The following is a 12,906-nucleotide window of genomic DNA, read 5'->3' as shown; positions in this document are numbered from 1 at the left end:
AGGGCAGCGGATAAATGGCTCGGCATTCGAGTCCGAGCCAGGAGACGGCCGTCGTCTTTCGTCTTTTGGCGTCGGAAAGTGGAGAGCTCCGTATTCAAACAGGTAGCAAACGAGGACGCGACGAGAGTTTCGGGGGACGACACCGGACGATATCGGCGCTGACTACTACGTAGACACACCTGCTGAGCCACAGCCATCATGGAACATCCCGCCCCGTGTTGTGGCTTGACAGGCTCACCGAAGCCCCACTCGACCGTTGGCAGTAAGGCGCACTGGGAGCTACTACACTTGTCAAGCTGCTCAAGCAAGCTACCTGTTCAAGGGACGTCCCATTCGAAATCCGCCTGTCAACAAGACAGCCACGCTCGTAGGCTATTCTGTTTATCGCGCGACCTCGAAACTACCCTAGCCAGACTCCACCGGGCTCGCGGACCTTCCCAATCGGCCGCGCGACCCTCCAGGCAGCTCCCGACCTCTCGGCGCCTCCATCACGATCTCGAAAGGCGCATCGCACGCACCGCCCCGAGCCGTCGCAGCCATGGCGTTCTTGATACTGGTCATTGGAGACCTGCACATCCCAGATCGCGCCCTCGATATCCCTCCCAAGGTGCGCCCATGCCCATGCCCGTCTTCCCGACTCCCACTAACACCCCACAGTTCAAAAAGCTCCTCGCCCCGGGAAAGATCGGCCAGACCCTCTGCTTGGGCAACCTGACGGATAAACACACGTACGAGTACCTCCGGACCATCGCCCCGGACCTCAAGATCGTCAAGGGCCGCTTCGACGTCGAGGCCACCAGCCTACCCCTGACCCAGGTCGTCACCCACGGTTCCCTGCGCATCGGCTTCCTCGAGGGCTTCACCCTCGTCTCCAACGAGCCCGACCTGCTCCTCGCCGAGGCCAACAAGCTCGACGTCGACGTTCTCTGCTGGGGAGGAACCCACAAGTTCGACGCCTTTGAGTACATGGACAAGTTCTTCGTCAACCCCGGCAGCGCCACAGGCGCCTTTACCGCGAGCTGGGGCAAGGACGGCGAGGAACCCGTCCCAAGCTTTTGCTTGATGGACGTACGTATACTGCCCGCTGCCCCGCGGGGCTTGTGAGACATTATAAGACAGGGCCGCTTGCTGACTGTTTACAGGTACAAGGCATCTCCCTCACTCTATACGTTTACCAGCTACGGAAAGACGACAAGGGCAACGAAAACGTGGCGGTGGAAAAGGTGACATACACGAAGCCCGTGGAGCCGACTGCTGCGCCATGACTTACGACAAACGATGTGATTCGAAAAGGCGGATGCTTGGAGAGGGGACGGGAGATACCAGCCACCGCTAGCTGGTTGACATGATTCAAGACCGCACGGCATAGGGCAATGATGATCATTATAATAATAAAGCTTGACTCGGCCGTTTTCCCATGGCTCTATGCTCGCACCTATATGCACACAAAACTCGGCCGGGTCTCTCTGTGGTATCCCTAACGAAACGCGTCCTGAAAGCCAAACAGAAACCGAAACAAAACAAGGAGGGTGGTATTGACCAACGTATCCAACTCCTGAAACACCAATGCTCATCAGTCAGTCGTGGGGGTGGGGGGTCATTACAACATCATGCTCCGTCTTCTCATCGAGGATTTTGACCTCGTGTCCGGGAAGTCCCCGCTTTCCACGCTCTCAAAGCTACTATCTTCGAGGCTTTCGGCTTCCAAGTGGCTCCTCTTCGGTAGTACCATCGATGCTCTCTTTTTGGGCCCGCCGGCTTTTGCTCGTTCGGCCCCGTCCGTCCTATCAGCCTTGAAGTCCTCCCTCATGACAGACGAGAGGCGTCGCGAGGACTTTGACTGACGCGCCGGGGCGACGTCCTCCTTGGATTCAGCCCAGGAATCATCGCCGGCTGTGATCGAGGTCCTGAACTCGTAAGGATCTGTTTGCCGCTCGGGCGACGGAGTGGGCTGGCTGTTGATGATCTTGCCAGAGACGGAAGCGCCGCTGGGTTGTTGTTGGAACGGTCTCTGTCCTTCGCTCTCGCTGATAGATCCCGACATCATCGAAGACGAGCGTTTCTTGCGCAGAGGCTTCACCACAGTAAGCATCGGCTCCGCTGGTTTTGCTCTGTTGATTGGGCTATTGGGGCTTTTTTCGCGTTGTGCGGCATCCCGCGAGGGAGACATAGCTGCCGAAATCTGTTTCCAAGTGCTCTCTTCGCTAGACTCGCGCTTGACCACGACAACCCCCTCGCTAAAGAGCTGCTCTGCGTTGGCGCTCCCGCTGCGCTGGAGGTATCTGGTCTGGCCGGTAACGGCGTCATACAGCTCCTTCGTGGGACGACGCATTTTGTCCCGTAGGTTAGGCTCGGCGTAGCTGACGGCAGCTCTTGCCCTCCTGCTCGGCCGGGATGTCTCGCCGCGAGACGAGATGTCTGTGGGCGGCGGCGTGTCGCGCACACTGGGTAGGCTCATTCTGGAGGTGGGATCAGGCGACGCCGGAGACAGCAAAGCAGCTTCCGTAGGGACAGTCTCCGTGCTTGGCAAAACCTCGGTAACGGGTGCAGGTGGCGGTGGTGAAGCAGCAGGCACCTCCACGGGCGACTCGGGCTCGGCTTCCTCTTTGATCTTCTGGGCCGCCCGCTCCCTTGCTGCCCGCGGCTTGGGCTTCTCAGGTGCCTTTCCATTGTCTGCCCCGACCTTGGCACTCTTCACGGGCGAGGTCATGTCGTCGTTTGTGCTCTTGGCCGACAACGGCTTCCTCGGGTTCAGTGGCGCCGACATGCGCTCCCTGGCTTCACGTCGCCTGTTGGCCAGTTCCTTCAAGGTCTGCCCGCTGGGCTGTTCGCGCGCGGCGTCGGGACGTCCTTCAGTCTCTTTTGGTTTCGGCAGTTCGGCGATCGGCTTGCTATTCTTGGTCGTGTCATCGCCCATACAGTACTTCCGCTTCGAGCCGACCTTGACGGTGGTCTGCGGCATCACAGGGGGCAAGCTGTGATCTTCTGTGGGTGAACGCTTGGCCTCGGTTTGGACCTTTTCGCTCGTGGGAGCGGGATCAGGTCGAACGATGACGACCTTGTCGGACTTATTCGTTGTCTTTGGTGCAAGGGCCGGCTGTGGTGCGGGCGCTGGCGAGGGTGACAGCATCGGCGAGCTGTGTGTAATCTCTGGTTCTACGGGGTCCAAGGGCTGGTGGGGAGATCCGATATTGACGGAATCCGTATCGACAAACCGCGACAACGGCGGTGGCCCAAGTTCTGGGGAGTCGGTGGTGTCAGCGGCATCTGTGATGTCTGCGGCCTCCGAGCACAGGGCTAGGATCTGCTCGCGGCTAGAAGCTGTTAGCACTGCGCCGACAATGAAGGCTGTCCGACCTACTCAAGCGTTGCTCTGGGGTATGACTTGTTCTCTGCGATGGGAGGCAGACGGCCCTCTTGCAGCGCTCGGGCCTCGGTGTCCTTGGTCGACTCCCTTGGCGGGCGTCTCTGAGGCGGGCTGCGTTGCGACAGACTGGCCCTCGAGATCCTCCGCCCTCGGGGACTCGCGTGTCGTTTCGTGGGAGGTTCCTGACCGAGGCTTGCAATAAGTGACATGCAATCCATCAGCTGCGTTTCGAGCCTAGATCTGATGTCCAGGGCATGATCTGCTATTCTCCGGGCATTGCTGTTCTCGAGCTCCTTCTCTAGCCCGATGATGCGGCCGTTCAGTTCGATATTATCTGACAAGCATCGAGAATAGTCGGCTTCGAGGTTTTTGATGCGGGCCAGATGAATGGCGTTGGCCTTGGCAAGGTCACGGTTTTGTCGCAGCAGCTTCCTACGCACTTTAACAAAAGTTAGCCTACAAGATGCACTGATAGCAACGAAGAAAACATACGCGTGTCGATGCTATCTGCGGATACGGGAGGTTCGTTTAGTCGGGCCATGGTGCATTCTGGAGGAGGAAGACGAGGCGAGGTGAGGCGATGGGACCAAACTGAGGAATGGGAAGGTGAGCGAAGCGAAGCATGCACGACACAACACAAAGGTGGCTGGGAGTGACGATGGGGTCTGGGGGGTCTGAGAGAAAATTTACCGAAGTGTCGTTTATTTACACTCGGCCTATTCGGGACTAGTGTAAGTAAGCATTGCAGGGAAAGGGGGTTGCTGGGGGCGCATCCGGACGGGCCAATCCCCCCCACCGCCTGCTTTGCATGTGCACACGCTCGTTAAGTCTTTTGACGGTGGTTCCTCTGACTATGCATCGCACCCAGCTGCCACCACCCCACCACGATCCTCAGCATTCTCAACCAGCGTCCTGCGTACAACGACCCCTTCGATAACGCAAAACGAAGTCTCCCTTGGAAGCAAGAATGTCGTTCCCAACACGGTCCCTCTCGACTCGGCTCCCCGGGGCGGGGTCGCATAATGCTTCAGCAGGCCCGTCGCCCATGCTGGTTGCGCGTATCGCCGAGAAGAAGGCTGAGCTGGAGCACCTGAAGGAGCTTCGCGACCTCAGCGCCGCTGTTGCAGGCCAGATGGAGGCTCTGGAGCAGAAATTAGCTACTCTTTCGGACGGAACAGAAGGTGAGGACGGCCGATTCCCGGCTCCCGACCAGAGGCAGGGCTGATGGATCTTAGCGATTGCCATGGTCGTTGGCAATTGGCATAACGTGCTGCGTGCCATCAACATGGCTTCCGGTATGCTGCGGCTGCTTGCGAAGAAGAACATGTCCTAGACTAACACTGCATCTCAGCCCACCTCACCAAGCCGCAAGGAGAAGAACCGTTGGAACCGGAAGGCGCCAGCCTTCCTCTCCCTCAAACACTGGTTCGCATTCCGACGGAGCATGCCCCAACGCTGCAAGCGCAGACCGAAACCATGGCGGAGTCCGCAGAGAACAGCATGGCTACTCCATGATGGATGGGTTTGGAAGACAGCATGCGACCGAAAAGCAACATGTCTCACATCACGACGGACGGCGCACGTACGGCTGCGTCGTATTGTCTACCACCTGTATTTTCCACCGACACGCGCCATCAGCCCTCGAGGATTACAGGTGCAAAGGTGAATTCTTGGGTCAGCAGCTAGAGCAGGCTGGAAGCTGAATGGAACCGCGGGCAGCACCCGCCAGTGCGGCATGCCGCGAATACCTAAGTAGGCAGGTATTGTACGGATACCTGCTCCGGCACTCTTGGGATGGCGATTGGGCAGGAATGCTCCACCAAAGTCAACAATTGGGTGCGGGGTCCGCACGGAAAGACGCGACCGAGTCGGACGCGTCACGTGGTCATCGCGTCGTTGCTACAGCGAGACGGGCGTCCAACAGTCAGCTCGTGAATCATGGCTCTTCCTCGCCAGGGCCTCGAAACTGATCGAGCCTGCCATGAGCGCCCGTGCCCGCAAACTAGCATTGGTCTGTGGCCTTGCCCCGCTGGTTGTTGGCGGAAACTGACATGTAGATCCTGCGAGGGGAAAGACCAAATTGAAGCCAATTTCCGCCGTAGCCATCGCCCTTGACAAGCTTGAAAAGCAGTCCTCCACGTCACGCCGTTTGTCGTGTTGCCATCTCGCTTCCATCACTCACATCGAGCATTTTTGCCCACCATCGTCGCAAAGCTTTTTTTTGATTTGTTTTTTTGGAGTCCTGTTCCGGCCCTCCTCGACACTGTTTCGAACGGCCCCAAATACTGCATAGTGTTCCAGCCAATAACCCCGCCATATTACCATACCCCGGCTGTTCCCAGGTGTAATTGCCCTCCAATTCGAGACGGTGGACCGACCCCTGTATTGCAACTGTCTGGGGTTGGCAGTCCCCTGTCTTGAGTTCAGTTCGGATTCGGAGATTGACGAGCACAATGGGGCGCCTCTCTCGATCCAAGGCATCGGCCCACGGGCTTGGTACCTTCGAGAACATGACTATATCTGGTCCGGGCCACAATGCTGCCGGCAACGCGCCCAGCTACAACCAATTTGCTCTTCTCCGAGATCGTGACACTAACAGTGGCGAGAACACGCCAAACTTCATCGATTCGCTAACCGCCAAGCTCAAGGAGCTTCACATATATAGTCCTAAAAAGGACCGCGTCGACAGGTCACTGCTGGCCCCCGTGTGTTGCCGTTTGAACCGATTGACCATTGATACCAAGATCGTTAGCACCCTCGGCAACGTCAAGGAAGGAGCTCAGCACTCGACCCGAGACTCGGCCGTGACCGAATCCACGCAAGGACCATTCCCTGACTGGCTGCCTCAAAGGCACAAACAAGACGAGGGTGTCCCGTTGTCGGCTGAAACAAGCACTTATCAATCTGCCCTCTTTGGCCAGGCGCCGAACTCATTTGAAGCCAGCGACCCCAACTTTTTGACCCAAGGTTTGGTCATCCGATCATCGCGCCGTGTCTATCCTGCTAACCAATTCAGTCCTCTGCGCAGCCAACCTCGATCACCACGCTCTGGGCATCAAACCTGGTATTGAGTCATCCATCGCACGGCACAAGGCAGGTCAGTATGACTATGTGCTTTCGGTTCTGGGCCCGGACGGCGGGGCCAAGCGCGACAACGCGCCCAGCGGACGGGGCGGCTTGACGCTGGACTTTGGCTGCAACGTCTTGGTGCAGACCGATTGCATTCGTGAAGGTGTCTGCGGCCAGAGCAAACCAGCTAATGCCTACAAGATTCTAGCCACACCTTTTGTGACTGAAGACGCAGATCAAGACGCGGCTCAGCCCTCTGGAGAGACGGAAGACATGGCCGCCGTCGCGGAGCCCTCTGTTCGTCTGACCTCGCCAACTCGTGTCGGGGAGGAGGCTGCAATGAACAACTCGGCGCCTTCGGGGTTCGCTGTCTCTGTCGCCGAGGACAGGCATACACAGGAGCCGTCTTTGGACCAGATCGAAAACTGCAAAGGCAGAGTGGCTTCCATTTCTACGGACGAGGGCAGTGTGCCGGTAAATGGGGCTCCTCGCACACCCTCTCGGTCTACCTCCACCAGCTCGCGCTCTCGGATTGAAGACTCCGTCGAGGCTATTGACAGGCTCGAAGAGGAGTTAGAGGCCGTACACATTGCCGCACGGCTGGCAACGCCCACTAAGTCGGGCCGGAACCGGTCTAGAACAGATGATGGCGCAACTGCGGCTGTCACGGCCATGAATCGAACGACCTCGACGCTGAAGCGGGCCCATTCAACTGGCGCTGAGCTCAAGCCTGTTCTACTAGCACGCACCGCGCAGAGGAAGTCGGTCTCGGCGACAGACAACGACGCAGCAAAGGCATCGCCAGGGAAATCGCCCACCAGAAGATCCACTGTAGCCCGCCCGACCAGCTTGCTGCCACCCAAGCCACCCGTCAAATCCACAAAGGCCCCTACAAAGCCCTCGTTTGAGCTGCCAGGAGAAGCCGTAGCTCGGCGGATCAAGGAACAGCGCGAGGCCCGCCTTGCCCAACAGGCTGCGAAGGCCGCGCCGCCAGCCCCGCAGCGAAGCAGGTCATTGAAGGTGCCGACGCGGCCCAATTTCGAGCTTCCCGGCGAGGCGATCTCGCAACGCAAGAGGGCGGAGCGAGAGGCTCGTCTCAAGGCACAGGAGGAGGAAGAACGGAAGCGGCGCGAGTTCAAGGCGCGCCCTATCAAGGCGAATCTCGGTTCCGCTGTACCTCCTCGAGAGACCGTGACCAGTCGTGCCCGTCAAAACAAGGGGTCCGAGGCGGACGAATGTCGATTCGAGGAAAGCCAATCCAAGCGCAGGTCGATGGTTGGTACCCCGCACACCCTTGCGAGGACCTCCTCAACGAGGTCTCCTCAGACCCGAGGCAGAGGTATGTCGTTGACGGCGATGACGGACCAGGCCAGTCGTGCTACGTCGACGTCGACGAGTAGCATGAGTGGCAAGCGAAGCACGCTGTCGGCCGAAGACCTGGAGCACCAGAGGCACATAGGCAAGGAGATCTTCCAACGCGACAATTGCTACATCAAGGATAAGGAGCGAGAACGTCGCGAACGTGAATGGAATGCCAAGATGGCTCGCGAGCAGGCCGCCGAACGCTCCAGGCAAGCCGGTCGGGAATGGGCCGAGAAGCAGAGACGTAAACAGCTCGCCGCCACGGCTGCCACGGCCAGTCAGGCAGCGTGAGACATTGCCAGAAGCTGTTGTTTATGGGCATATGCCAGTCTTCCTTGTAAATTATTCGACTAACGCGTAGAGCTAGCACCTGTATCGAGATTGCGTGGAGTTTAGGGGCGAGGGCATTTATTATTTGGCGGAAACGGCGGCGAACAGGTGCGCCCTATGCGCAGGATTTGGTCTGTAATGCTTTTATTGGGGCTGTTCGGCTCACCATGCATCCAGCTGGGGTGTCCGCTGTTTGATGTTGTTTTAGGCTTCTAGACCCAATAAGGAATCTGTCTATTAACATGATGCGCATGAAATATCTTGCGGGTGAAACCTTCAGCAGAAACCAGATGCCCAGGCGACTGTTGAATCTGCCTTGTTCTATACCGAGCGCTCCGGCCCTTGCCGCGGAGAAAGCGCGGGGCCGCACGGCTGGTGGGTATTCGGCCACTAGCGGAGCATATCAACGACACCCGTTTGAATGGGCCGTTCATTTTTAACATCCACTTCGCATCCACTGTGACAGCCGCATTTCGAACAGGTGGAAATTACAAAAGTGCTCAAGACATCACTCAGTCGCTCAATTAAGACGACTTGGCACCCTGTAACCCCCCCCCCCCCTCGGTCACTCCTCCAGCGCTTCTTAAGAGAATGAGTCCCCCCGTCTTAAGCCCGACCCTGGACCAGCGGCCCACGGTGCGACTGGACCAGGGGACGTACATCGGCACAACCCTCGCGGAACCCGAGTTCCCGCGCGTCGTGGAGGCCTTTCTCGGCGTTCCGTACGCAAGATGCGAACGTCTTCGGCGTGCGGTACCTCCCAAGGCCTCGGCGGACACCTTTGACGCCTCGGACTACGGCCCGGTGTGTCCGACGGCTGACCCCTCGCTTCCGTCTGACGAGCAGTGTCTTAATGCCAACGTCTTTCGCCCGACAGAGGCAGGCGAGAGCAAGCGTGTCCAGGGCGTCATGGAACAGGGGAAGAAGGTGCCCGTGCTAGTTTACAGTGAGTCCCCTGCCCCCTTTCGCCGCAGTCCGGCCACGCGTTGACGAGTGCGCCCAGTCCACGGGGGCGCCTTCAACTTTGGGCGTGGCGGGGACAGGAATCTGGCGGCCTTTGTTGCGTTTGCAAAGCGCGACCTCGTCGCCGTGAGCTTCAACTACCGGCTCGGACCGCTGGGCTTCCTCCCCTGCGGCGTCGCCGCGCGCGAGGGCATCGCGAACAACGGGCTGCTAGACCAGAGGACCTTGCTGCAGTGGGTCCAGCGGAACATCGCCGCGTTCGGCGGTGACGAGCAGGACGTCACGGTCATGGGCTTCAGCGCAGGCGCGCACTCGGTCCGTCCCCTTGCCCCCGTCTCCGTGCATGCGTGCGTGGAGGGCACACTGACACCAGCCAGCTCGGCCACCACGTCCTCTCGCCACCTTCCCGCGCCCTCTTCCATCGCGCGATTCTCGAGTCGGGGGCGCCCACGGCCCGCTCCGTCCTTTTGTCGACGCACCCCCGCCATGAAGCGCAGTTCGCCCGGTTCCTCACCCACGCCGGCGTGTCCGGTGATGCGCCCGACCAGGTCCTTCCCGCCCTGCGCGCTCTGCCCCTCCGGACCCTTCTGGACGCCTCGCTGGCGACCTGGGCCGAGGGCGCGGCCTCCGTCCAGTGGCCGTTCCAGCCCTCCGTTGACGGCGAGGAGGACAGCATCATCCCTCAACCGCCCATCCAGGCCTGGGCATCCCCCTCGCTCCCTCAACCGCCGCCCCTGGTCACAGGCTTCAATGCCTCCGAGGGGACAATGTTCGTGCCCGCCGCCGCGTCCTCGCCTACGGCCCTGGCCGACTTCTTCTCCGGCCTCATCCCCGCCCTCACCCCGCAGGACCTCGGGCTCCTTGAGTCCCTCTACCCGCCCGCGTCGACCTACCCTCCCCCGCCGACCCCGGCCCACGGCGTCCAGTTCCGGCGTCTAGCGCAGGCCTACGGGCATTACGGCTACATCGCGCCGCTCCTCCACTCGGCGCACTTGGCCTCCGCCAAGGGCGCTCCTGTGTGGGTGTATGAGTACGCCGCGCACGCGGACCTCGCCGCCGCGAACCACGGCGACCACGTTCCCGCCGCGACTCACGACACCGACGTCCTCTCGGAGCACAGGACGCCCGGCCTGCTCGCCGTCTCGGACGCGATGCACGGGTACTGGTCGTCCTTCGTGGCCACTGCCGAGGGGCCCAACGCCCTCCCCAACGCCAGCGGTGTCGCCTGGCCGCGCTTCGTCAGCCCCTTTGGCGGCGACGCCGCGGGCGACTCGGTCCCGGACCCGGAGGACCCGGGCGAGACGCGCGGCAGGATCCTCGTGTTCGGCGAGGGCAACGACGAGCTCATGGGGAGGAAAGGCGAGCGGCAGAGGGGCGCCGTGGCGCGGGTGCGGACGCTGACGGGGCTCGAGATCCAGCAGTTCCGGTTCTGGTGGGATAGGGTCGCGCTGAGCGAGGGTATGGGGGGTTGCTGAGACGCCTGGCCATTGCTGCTAGCCTATGCTTGTTGTCCTGCACATAGTGAAATGTTCTGCACAAGAGGAACGAAACGGCAGCGTAGTCTACGCTAGCATCGGCATGGTTGACAAAGGAATATTCATTCGAACATGTCTAGAACAGCTTTGCTCCTAGGTCGAATCGACCCGGCTAAGTCCCTGCTTTCCTTACCACCTAACTGATATGCTAAATCCTCAAACTTTTCTCATGCAGCAGCTCCCCCTGCCGTCGAGGCAGGAATGACTGCTTATCCCCAGGCCGCATCAGATTACATTACCCGTGCGCCTTCATTATCTTTATATACACCCTATTAGATTGAAGCGGCATGCTCCTTGGCGGCTTCCGCAGATAATGAGTCCCTGAAATTGGTAGTATGTATACGGTGAACGAATCATGTGCGTGAACCGGATTGTGATCCCCACGCTGTCGGTGCGTCGTTTCAGAGCACTGCGAATGAGCCAGCATAGTGGACGATATTAATAAAGAGTGTGGTTCTCGAGGTAGCAAAAGCGCCACCATATGACATGAACCCGTGAGGCCGTAAACGCCGCGTTCAGGTCTCGGCTTCGAGACCGTTGGCCTGGTGGAGATGGTGGGGTATCTTTGGAACAGAGCCCCAGCAGGCCGAATGATAACAAAACATTTGCGATGCAGTTCCAGGTTCTCCTAAAAGTTCTGCGAGATGCCGGCGTTTTGCTGTTGGGGGTAGTGGGAGGGGTTCTCAATCCGAGTGTTGCGCCGGGCTGGGTTATCGCGGATGACCGGCTGGCCGGGGAGTTCGGTGGCCCGCTGGTCGTAGGGGCCTTCGGAGTACGGGTTGTTGGCGTACTGGTCGTAGTACCCGTTACCGTTGCTGGTTCCACCGCTGTACGCCATACCGATGCCGTCAGAGGTGTCCGAGTGATTGCCGGCACTGTACGACGACGAGGCGTTGGAGGGTCCGCGCTGGACGCCGGCCCCGCGGTTCAGGGCCGCCGAAGGGCCCATGGCGCCGAGGATCTCGCCATCGGGCGAGTGCGAGCCTTCGTTGATCAAGGGCTCCCCTGAATAGGTGTCAGTTCCACGAGTCGGCGGGGTGGTGTCCGAGTAAGCCGCACCTGTGTTGCCCCCGGACATGGTCGTGGACGCCTTGCGCCCGGTGGATCCGGCAAGAGTTGTAGAGCCCCAGCCACGGTATCCGGACGAGGCAGCGTCCTCCTTCATCTCATACGAGCCGCCATCGCCGAGGGGCGGGATGGTAGGGTCAGCGTTGGGGTTGTAGGCGTAGTCCTCGACCTCCTTGCGACGCTCCTCCTCAGCATCCTTGCGTTGCTTCCTCTTCCTCCAAAAGTAGAGACCAGCCAGGATGAGCAGGGCGACGGCGGCGATGGGCACGACGACGGCGACGGCAATGGTGCCGCCGTTGCCAAGACCGCTCTTGGAGCTTCCGCCCGAGTTGATGGCGCCGCCGGAAGATGTGGCAGATGCAGACGAGCTGGCGGTGGTGGGGTTTTGCGTTACGCCCTGGGTCTGGGTGATGACGGTATAGACGGTGCTTGTCTTGCCGCCAGCCTCCGTCGGCGTAATGACGATGGTCGACACGATAAGAGTGGTCCGAGGCGGCTGCGAGGCCGGAGCCTCAGTGGTCTGAGATGGACTTGGTGGTTGCGAGGTCGTCGGCGCAGGTGCTTGTGAGGTTGGCGGAGCCGGAGCCTGGGAGGTGGTCGGAGCCGGCGCTTGGGTCGTAGGGGCGGGTGCAGTCGTGGGAGCTGGGGGGGTAGTTTGGGCCGGGTGATCACTCGTGGCAGGGGGAGCGCTGCTCTCAACAGAAACGGTTGTACCAGGAGTCGTGGCAGGGCCCGTCTTCGTTTCGGTTTCCGGAGACGTGACGTTGGTGGACATGGCGTCTTCCTGTCTCAGCGAGAGTTGCAGATGCTGCCTGGAGGGGGGAGCCGTGTTAGCGACTGGAAGGAGTACCAATGGTTGCATCGCCGAGCTTGTGTGAGAGAAGATGGTGGAAGGTCGACGAGGCGGGAGATGGGACGACGAATTGAACATGCACGAGCCGACGCAGGTGACGGCAGTGGTTTTGTGTGCGATGAGCACAGCAGGACGCAGCCGGTTTTCTTGGGAGGTAAAGCTGTGATCGGCACAGGTGCCGTAGGGTGTACACTGGGCAAGACTCTGGAAGCACAGCATCGAACAACGTACCTTGAATACGAGCGATTCGCTCACGCAACTCGCAGATCCGCACGGGCCTGCAAGCAGCGATTTGTCGGTTCAAGAGGCTCGGTCGAACAGAGAAACAACACACGGCGGTACAAGTCGGAGGGGCCTCG

At 60.0% G+C, this 12,906-nt stretch overlaps 6 protein-coding genes across 6 annotated transcripts; 4 read left to right on the top strand and 2 right to left on the bottom strand.

Annotated features, from left to right (window-relative positions):
- Positions 1 to 268: 268 nt before the first annotated feature.
- Positions 269 to 1,383, top strand: LY79DRAFT_700666 (MJ0936 family phosphodiesterase). Its single transcript, XM_060564908.1, has 3 exons — positions 269 to 607; positions 658 to 1,068; positions 1,143 to 1,383. Exons 1-3 carry the CDS (start codon positions 539 to 541, stop codon positions 1,263 to 1,265), a joined length of 603 nt encoding a protein of 200 aa, XP_060418532.1. The 5' UTR covers positions 269 to 538; the 3' UTR covers positions 1,266 to 1,383.
- LY79DRAFT_541018 (shugoshin) lies at positions 1,384 to 4,033 on the bottom strand. Its single transcript, XM_060556908.1, has 3 exons — positions 3,860 to 4,033; positions 3,362 to 3,806; positions 1,384 to 3,314 (listed from the first exon to the last, which is right to left on the bottom strand). The coding sequence occupies exons 1-3, from the start codon at positions 3,906 to 3,908 to the stop codon at positions 1,601 to 1,603; spliced, it is 2,208 nt and encodes a 735-aa protein (XP_060418531.1). The 5' UTR covers positions 3,909 to 4,033; the 3' UTR covers positions 1,384 to 1,600.
- Positions 4,034 to 4,194: 161 nt separating this feature from the next.
- On the top strand, positions 4,195 to 4,976 carry LY79DRAFT_355558 (DASH complex subunit Dad2). Its single transcript, XM_060552684.1, has 3 exons — positions 4,195 to 4,548; positions 4,603 to 4,662; positions 4,719 to 4,976. The coding sequence occupies exons 1-3, from the start codon at positions 4,335 to 4,337 to the stop codon at positions 4,880 to 4,882; spliced, it is 438 nt and encodes a 145-aa protein (XP_060418530.1). The 5' UTR covers positions 4,195 to 4,334; the 3' UTR covers positions 4,883 to 4,976.
- Positions 4,977 to 5,820: 844 nt separating this feature from the next.
- Positions 5,821 to 8,089, top strand: LY79DRAFT_507348 (uncharacterized protein; the record flags this gene model as incomplete). The annotated part of the gene is made up of 2 exons (XM_060553822.1): positions 5,821 to 6,334; positions 6,384 to 8,089. 2 exons carry the CDS (start codon positions 5,821 to 5,823, stop codon positions 8,087 to 8,089), a joined length of 2,220 nt encoding a protein of 739 aa, XP_060418529.1.
- Positions 8,090 to 8,404: 315 nt separating this feature from the next.
- On the top strand, positions 8,405 to 10,910 carry LY79DRAFT_355593 (carboxylesterase). The gene is made up of 3 exons (XM_060552685.1): positions 8,405 to 9,074; positions 9,132 to 9,406; positions 9,469 to 10,910. The coding sequence occupies exons 1-3, from the start codon at positions 8,720 to 8,722 to the stop codon at positions 10,564 to 10,566; spliced, it is 1,728 nt and encodes a 575-aa protein (XP_060418528.1). The 5' UTR covers positions 8,405 to 8,719; the 3' UTR covers positions 10,567 to 10,910.
- Positions 10,911 to 11,254: 344 nt separating this feature from the next.
- On the bottom strand, positions 11,255 to 12,469 carry LY79DRAFT_656482 (uncharacterized protein; the record flags this gene model as incomplete). Its single annotated transcript, XM_060562691.1, has 1 exon — positions 11,255 to 12,469. The coding sequence occupies one exon, from the start codon at positions 12,467 to 12,469 to the stop codon at positions 11,255 to 11,257; it is 1,215 nt and encodes a 404-aa protein (XP_060418527.1).
- Positions 12,470 to 12,906: the final 437 nt, after the last annotated feature.

Source organism: Colletotrichum navitas (assembly GCF_030913465.1).
Source record: "Colletotrichum navitas strain CBS 125086 chromosome Unknown LY79scaffold_7, whole genome shotgun sequence".
NCBI classification, from domain to species: domain Eukaryota; kingdom Fungi; phylum Ascomycota; class Sordariomycetes; order Glomerellales; family Glomerellaceae; genus Colletotrichum; species Colletotrichum navitas.
The sequence above is the reverse complement of the archived record's forward strand: the minus strand, read 5'-3'. Positions and strand labels throughout refer to the sequence as shown.

Coding starts and splice junctions, on each gene's coding strand:
- LY79DRAFT_355593 (XM_060552685.1), top strand. CDS start 8,720: ATGAGTCCCCCCGTCTTAAGCCCGACCCTGGACCAGCGGCCCACGGTG. Junction 9,075..9,131: donor GGTGCCCGTGCTAGTTTACA/GTGAGTCCCCTG, acceptor GAGTGCGCCCAG/TCCACGGGGGCGCCTTCAAC. Junction 9,407..9,468: donor TCAGCGCAGGCGCGCACTCG/GTCCGTCCCCTT, acceptor GACACCAGCCAG/CTCGGCCACCACGTCCTCTC.
- LY79DRAFT_700666 (XM_060564908.1), top strand. CDS start 539: ATGGCGTTCTTGATACTGGTCATTGGAGACCTGCACATCCCAGATCGC. Junction 608..657: donor CCCTCGATATCCCTCCCAAG/GTGCGCCCATGC, acceptor AACACCCCACAG/TTCAAAAAGCTCCTCGCCCC. Junction 1,069..1,142: donor CAAGCTTTTGCTTGATGGAC/GTACGTATACTG, acceptor GACTGTTTACAG/GTACAAGGCATCTCCCTCAC.
- LY79DRAFT_541018 (XM_060556908.1), bottom strand. CDS start 3,908: ATGGCCCGACTAAACGAACCTCCCGTATCCGCAGATAGCATCGACACG. Junction 3,807..3,859: donor CGCAGATAGCATCGACACGC/GTATGTTTTCTT, acceptor CTTTTGTTAAAG/TGCGTAGGAAGCTGCTGCGA. Junction 3,315..3,361: donor TACCCCAGAGCAACGCTTGA/GTAGGTCGGACA, acceptor AACAGCTTCTAG/CCGCGAGCAGATCCTAGCCC.
- LY79DRAFT_355558 (XM_060552684.1), top strand. CDS start 4,335: ATGTCGTTCCCAACACGGTCCCTCTCGACTCGGCTCCCCGGGGCGGGG. Junction 4,549..4,602: donor TCTTTCGGACGGAACAGAAG/GTGAGGACGGCC, acceptor GATGGATCTTAG/CGATTGCCATGGTCGTTGGC. Junction 4,663..4,718: donor TGCCATCAACATGGCTTCCG/GTATGCTGCGGC, acceptor ACTGCATCTCAG/CCCACCTCACCAAGCCGCAA.